Here is a 7,255-nt window from a genome sequence, read left to right on the forward strand (position 1 = left end):
GGGGGGGGGGGTCCACAAGTGTGTGCAAGTGCAAGTGTATGGAGGTCAATAGTCAAGCTCAGGTTCTCTTCCTTAGTCTGCTCTCAAAAGGACCTGAGGTTCACTTAGTAGCTTAGGTTGGCTGACTAGTGAGCCCCAGGGACTCTCCTGCCCCTACTTCACCCATACTGGGATTACAAGCACTTTATAGACGGAGGGAGCTATTTGCTTGATTCTTTACCAGCAGTCAGACCTGTGTGCAGATGGCATTGTCTGTCTGAGCAGGGAGTATTCCTGCCTTAACAGACATAACTGTGCTGCAGTTTTCTGCTTAAAAATTGGGCCTATAGGAAATAAAGTAAAAATATGTGGTTTGTCTCAGCACAAATTCCTTTAAAAAAAAAAAATAAACTTTGTTAAGCTTTCAGAAAGAAGGTAAGGCTGCTGTTTTCCAAAAACAGTTTTAGATTAGCAAACAAAATGAGAATTTAAAACTCTTGTTCCTATGGACAGTAGGCCGTGCGAATGAACAATGGGAAGGCACAGAACCATGCTGTATAACTCTTTTTTTTTTTTTTTAGACATCTCGGTTGCTCCATGGGAATCCTTCAACTCAGCTCATACTCTCTGCTGCCTTCCCACTACAACAGAGCCCTTTCCCTCCGTCACCACATCACCAGCAACACCAGCCTCAGCAGCAACAGCAGCATAGTCGGCACAGGACTGACAGCCTGACTGACCCTTCCAAGGTCCAGCCACAGTAGCACACACACTTCCTCTCTGACACTAGAGAGGAAGGGGATGGCCAGAAAGCTACTTGGATGACAAACAGTTACAAGTTTAGTAGTTCTGTGAGGGTGGTAGTGAGTGTTCCAGTTCCTGGATTAGTTGGTAGGAAAATGCTGCCCAGTGCTACAGATGTACATTAAATACCAGCCAGTGGGAGATGATTGTAGGGACATGGCCAATTCTGACAGTTTCTTTGCCCAGATATTTTTTTGATGGATAAAGAGTATATTGCCAAATGTTAACAAGCTCAACTATCATGACCTTTACCGAATCAGAAAAGCACTAACAATGTTGGTAGCTTTTAGTGGTTCTGTGCCTGGTATCAAATGTTACAGAGGACACACCACTGCCAGGGGTTTGCTTAGATTGCCATGAAGATAGTCCAGTAGTTAGTAGTCCCCACCCCCAACTCCACCCTGCTCAGATCATGATGGAACAGTGATTACTTTCAGAATGTTGTGCAGGTTTGAATTCTTTTTGTATAGATGCTATATAGATATGTATGTGCCTGGACGGATGGATGGACGGACAGACGGAGAGAAAGACTGTGTACACAGCTTGAACGCATTATCTGTCCCTTACAGGTGTGAGTACATTTCATTAGATTTTGACACCACGTACAAACTGGTAATAGCTTCTCTTTCATTTTGTTTACAACATAATAGTGTTCTAGTCACTTTTTCCAGGGCACCTTTTGTTCGTGCTTTGGCTGTGATGTCACAGTTTGTTCAGTGAGGTACAGTGTGCTGCTGGGGATGGATTTTCTTTTTCTTTTTTTTTTTCAAGTTAAATTATTGCTACATTTCCACTTACTCAGAAATATCCCTTATTATTTTTCAATTATGTTTGAAAAAATAGAATTGCACTGCTTTATTTTAGATGGTTGGTTGAAAGTTTGATCACATATTTTGATATATTTCGTAGTTGGAATATTTATGTAAATGGTTTTCAACAAGCCTGAAAGTGATTTCAAGAATGTTTCAGTTATAAGAGTAAAATTTGCACACAAATATTTTAGGCACTTTTTAAACATTCTCAGTGGTGGGAATTTTAACTTTTAGGATTTGTTGGAATCTTTTTATTATCCTTAAAAATTTCAATGCTTCTTTTAGTCAAAATGATTCAGGGTTATTTGAGGGGAAAAAACCCATAGTGCCTTGATTTTAATTCAGGTGATAACTCACCGTCTTGAATTCATTGTCTGGTTTCAGTAGCAGTTTTGAAACCTTAGTACATTTTTAGCAGCATGTGGGTCTCAGTGTTACTCTCAAGCTCCCAAGAAGACTGCTGCAACTATCATAGTTGTTAATGTGATCCCAGAATTGTTTCCAAATTAGTATCTTCCTTTAAAGTAGTCAGTCCTTTAAGAATTACCAGTAAATACTTGCTCAGAGTAAGAGGGTAGAAATTGTCTTTAACGTTCACCGAAACACTAGAATGGTATAACTCACATGCTTTCTAAACATGAATTAAGATTTCATCTGGCAATATCATACTCTATAGGTAATAAACTCCAACAAAGTTACATGGATTTTAAAAAGCATTTTTTTTTTAGATTTTTATGGTACTAATAATGAAATTTGCAATTGTAGAACAAAAATTGAAAATAGATATAAAACATTACTGAGAAAAGGGAGGACAAGTGTGACAAATTAGAATTGACCTTAAAAGAAAGTGTGTAAAGAGTGAGGCTGCTCAACAGAGGTTTTCAGCAGTGAAAGTCACCTAATGCAAACTCGCTAGGTAAGGACTCTGGGGAACGAGGAGTCAGTTATCTGTCCTCAGCTTTGTTGTCATCCTTAAGTGTGTCTGTTTTCCTGTTTACCTGGATGCAGTTAAGTTAGAAAGTTAGTGGTGAAAAAGAAAACAACCAAAGAAAATTGGTACCTGCCCTTCTGCAAAAGAAATGTGGCTAGATACCAGTCAGTAACTAACATATCATGGAGTTCTAATGGCTGACATTCATATGAATTCCCCGAAGAGTTGTGAGAATACATAAACATGCAAGCTTATACACATGTGATGAAATTGCTTTTCTCCCCTTCCAAATTGCCTTCTTGATCTTATGCCATTCCATGCCATCTGAGTTGTGCCTCATCCATTTTTTGGCAATACCTAGTGATAAGGATTTAGCTAACAGGAGATATAACATACTAATTATGTAATTCCTATTCTTTATAGTTCATCTTCCTGCTTAAAAGCAGTTGATAAAGGAGCACCTAGCCATTGACTTTGCTGTCCACATGGAGAGTTGTACTGGGCAACACCAGCTGCCTCTCAGCTCCTTAATTCTTTGTTTCTTTGGATTGCAAACTGTTCTTGCCTGCTTCCATTCTGATGAAGATACACCTGTTGCCCCTGTTGCCTGTTCTTCATTTTCTATAGCCAAAGTTGTTGACTGAAACCCCAAATCTAAATCATGAAAAGATACCAAATAGAAACACTCCTCAGTTTCTTATAAACCCTAATGTCCCCTGCTCTTTAAAATTTTAATTCTGGGCAGCACTTTTTAGTTAAGAAATTGTTAGGGTGCTGGTCAAGTAGGTTCTCATTGCCCTGCAGGTACCTTGCTATGGGCTGCTTCCACATGGGGTGTTGCTGATCATGTGGGATAAGAACAGTAAATCGCAAAGCTGCTCTTGAGGATGGCTTCAAACCAGAACTCAGACATGGAAAAGTACTCTTCCCTTCCTTAGAACAGTAACTATGGGGGGAGGGGAAGTGGATGTGGTAGGCGGAGCTGCATGCAAATAAGCACTACAGTCCTTCCCCCAAGCTACATCCTAAATATAAGCAGCTTCTCGTGGCTTAGGAATGCACTACTAAAAGAATGCCAATGACTGAGTAGTTTGTGATAGAAAACAATGTGCAAATTAGTGAGTGAGTGAGTTCTGTGTGCTGTGGTTGGTCATTGCCTTAAAGCAATCTCTTGAACCTTGGAGCACTGAAGCAGTCCAGCTGTATAAAGGGCATCGGGTTGAGGGAGATGAGCCCTTGTTCTGGCCTTAGAAAGGGATCCTGTTGTCTACAGAGGTAGATTCTCTTCACTTAGATATTACTGGGTTAAAGTGTTTCCACTATGTTGAGGCTTTTTTTTTTTTTTTAAGTGGAACAGAGATAGCATTTTTAGTATTTCGTTTTTCTGTTTCTTTGGTGATTAAAGATTTGTTGGTAAACATTGTTCAAGCCTACTACCTTTCCAGTACCTGTGGGCCTGTTCTTAGCACCACGGAGTCCATATTGGAAGGTATAAACACTGGATATTAATATCGATGAGGGCATATTGCCAGGAACGAGCTGACTGGAATTTTTCAGTGGTGGAGAAGGAACAGCACAAAGGCACTTGCCGTTTTCATAGTAATTAGAGAAAAACCTTTTAAGTATGTCTGGACTGAGTGAACACTCTTATTCTAAGAGGAGCTTGTGAAGTAAAATGCAAAGGAAAAGAGTTGACTATTTTTATAGCATATTTAATATATTTGTATATAACTATGAGTGTAGTAGGAACCCTCCACCTGCCTCCCACTTTTCTAGCTCCCCCTCCCCCCGCCATAGCCCTAGTACAGCCTCATCCGCATGGGTAATGTGCCTATTGTCAGCCTACCTACCAAAAGATAGAGCTGCTGCTTTTTGAGACAGGTGAGATGAGACTCTCATGCCTGGGGATCCTTTATGGGAGGAATAGCACACACTTAGAACAACATACCACAGTTTAAAAGCATCATTTGAAAGGTAATAAGCACTTTATTGCAATTATCCATTTAGATAAAGTTTGTATCTTAGGTATTAACCGTTTTTAAAGGATCCCCTAATCATCACTTAGGTGAATTTATAAATGACACATTTCTGAGAAATGTATAGAGCCAGTGAACCGTAGCAGGTTTATGGGAGTGATTTCAAGGTAGCCAAATAAACTCTGACTTTTGTTTTGAATGTGGTGGGGTCGGGAGATTGTAGATGCGTAGTTCCATTTAAACACTATTGTAAACCTATCTTGCCTATTGTGTGGACACCAAAAGAGACCAATGAGCCTGTTTCTTCTCAGAGCTCTAGGAATATGCATCTGTCTGAGTAGACATACAGAACTAATCTATAAATGGTTGGTAGTAATATTTTAGGATACAGTAATTTCAAGAATTTGAGTGTTTTAAATGTGTCCTGAAATGTTGGCATGTCATTTCAGTGTCTCCATTGAGTTGCTCTTGTAATATTTTTGCACAAAAAGGACTGAGAAAGATTGCTTTGGTTGAAGAAAACTATAATTTGGTCTTAATGTCTCCTGTGGAAACACTGGAGGTAAATTTTGTTGGTATAGTTACTAATTCAGGATATTTAAAACAGTGTTGAAGAACTCACCAGAAATTAAGCAAACTTATATTTAAAAATTAAAATTCTTTTTTTCCACGTGACTGTTTTGCATATTTTTTTCCGTTGCCATGCACTACATTCCTTGTTTTTCTCAAATAATACTTTGAAAGAAGAGTGTTTAACAATACTAAGCTGCCTGGGTTTCCCCAGGAAATATCCAGTGAACTAGATTGTAGTTGTATATAGTTTGTGGAAGCTATTGAGATTCCCATCAACACCACCAGCAAACACTGAGGTGCTGACCTAAGCGACAATCATTATAGTAAGTGGCTGTGTATTTATTTATATTTGTATCTCTGCATTTGGTCTGTGTTTAATTTATGGTCAGTTTTGTTTTGCATCTGATCTTGTCCTTGAGAACTGGCTTTTGTTTGAGGCCATTGTTATCCTGCTCCCTCCTCCAATGACTCCTCTGACAGGTAACTGGAATCCATTGTACATCAGGATGGCAGTGGAGGGTCACCCTCAGCATCCCTGCACTTCCCTCCTGCTCTGAACTCATTTAAGGAAAAAAATGTTAAAAGGTAACTCCTTTCAGCCCTGCTTTATTACCTTACTCTAACCTTTTTCTAGTGTCACTTGTTGCCTTCTGTTTTTCATGGGCACTTTGTGTATAGTTACTTCCCAAGAACAAAGGCCAGTATGACAAAACCAAGGGCACATGTTGCATGCTGCCTTTTTTTTTTTTTTTTTTTTTTTTTTTTGCCTATGTGGGGAAATGCTAGCAAAATAGTGTCTTTTAATAGCTGTCACCATTGTACCCATGTAGCGAGTACATATAGTTGGGCAATGTATGCACTTCAAAAAGTCGGTTAATTTCCAGGCCTCCATAGCCAGCACTGTCTAGTAAAGCAGTGCTTGAGCATGGTGTTGAGGACCTTTCCTGCTCACTTTAGCACTCGTGGCTTTGGAGTCTGACGGGTAGGGTCTAGCTCACAGGGACTCCTTGAACAGTAATTAAGGTAGAAGCAGACACAAATGGAGTTTAATTACACAAAAGGTGTTTGACTCTGAGGAGGGTAAAATACACCATTTTTAGATGTATGCTTTTACGTGAGAGAAAACAAACTGTGACATTGCTTTAAAAATGACATTCAAATGATTTGTGTTTGAGTTAACCTATACTGGTTCAAGTTTATTACTGACAATGGTTCTAAGAATACTACAAAGCTAAAATACAGGAAAAACTGTTATCTTTAAGTTGATGTATGACTAAACAATCATCTTCGAGCAAAAACATTGCCCCCAAAAACTCCCTTATTAAGCAATGGATGTGTCAGCCAGAGTGACTGGAATTGAAACAATTGTAAAATTATTTTGAAATTTATTTTACTGTGGATTAAGCTGGAGAAGGCTCTAGTATAACACTTTCATATTCACCCTGTGTAGACTGCAGCCCAAAGACAAGTTAAATTAGTGCTGTGCTAAAACCAGTTAGTGCAAAAATTATGTCTTTCTCTCTGTAAACTTTGTTAGATTAGTTAGTGGTTGTGTAAACATGAACCAGTCTTTGCTGTTCCATGTGGTTCCTGCTGTGCTATTGTTGACATTGCTGTCCTTACTGCTTGGTTCTGAGTTTAAATTAAGGCAAGAATAGACATAGCTTATCCTTTCCAGCTCCAAAGGGAGAAGGGCATGTGGCTACTGATAGCCACATATGAGTACTCCCCCCCCCCCCAAAAAAAAAGCAAGCATTTAATTGAAATAAATTTATTTTTAAAAAGGCTGGCATTCTTTCAGGCATTGGCCTCTTGCTAAAATCCTAAACTCCACAGAAGCATGATGGCTAGTGAATGGTTTCAATGGTGCTAATATTAGGTCCCCTGGTTTTCAAAAGCTTTGTTTGGAAATACAACATTGAATGAAATGTGGACTCTTGTTTCCAGCTGAATACTTGTCATCAAGTCTGATACAATTGGCTATACTTGGTTATCAAAGCTACCCCTTTAAGAAATAAAAGTGTGTTACCAGCATGCCTTCACTCAGGCCTCTTGCTATATGATGTGCACAGCTTTACTTAAAATCTCCATGTACTATCATAACATTCTTTGAGACTCCTGTAATGCATTCAGAACTACAGCAAAAGAGCCAAGCAGTAGCAGTGGGATTTTTTTGTGTT

General features: G+C 39.1%; 1 protein-coding gene across 8 annotated transcripts in view; it reads left to right on the forward strand.

Annotated features, from left to right (window-relative positions):
• Clock (clock circadian regulator) overlaps nt 1–5,177 on the forward strand; it is a 74,514-nt gene extending 69,337 nt beyond the window's left edge. For all 8 annotated transcript variants that reach the window (XM_051198320.1, XM_051198321.1, XM_051198317.1 and 5 more), the window contains one exon: nt 561–5,177. In XM_051198320.1, coding sequence (XP_051054277.1) covers nt 561–743 — 183 coding nt within the window. In that variant the 3' untranslated portion in view covers nt 744–5,177. The remainder of the gene's footprint in view (nt 1–560) is intronic.
• Nucleotides 5,178–7,255: the final 2,078 nt, after the last annotated feature.

The sequence above is a fragment of the Phodopus roborovskii genome, unplaced genomic scaffold (genome assembly GCF_943737965.1).
Source record: "Phodopus roborovskii unplaced genomic scaffold, PHOROB, whole genome shotgun sequence".
NCBI classification, from domain to species: domain Eukaryota; kingdom Metazoa; phylum Chordata; class Mammalia; order Rodentia; family Cricetidae; genus Phodopus; species Phodopus roborovskii.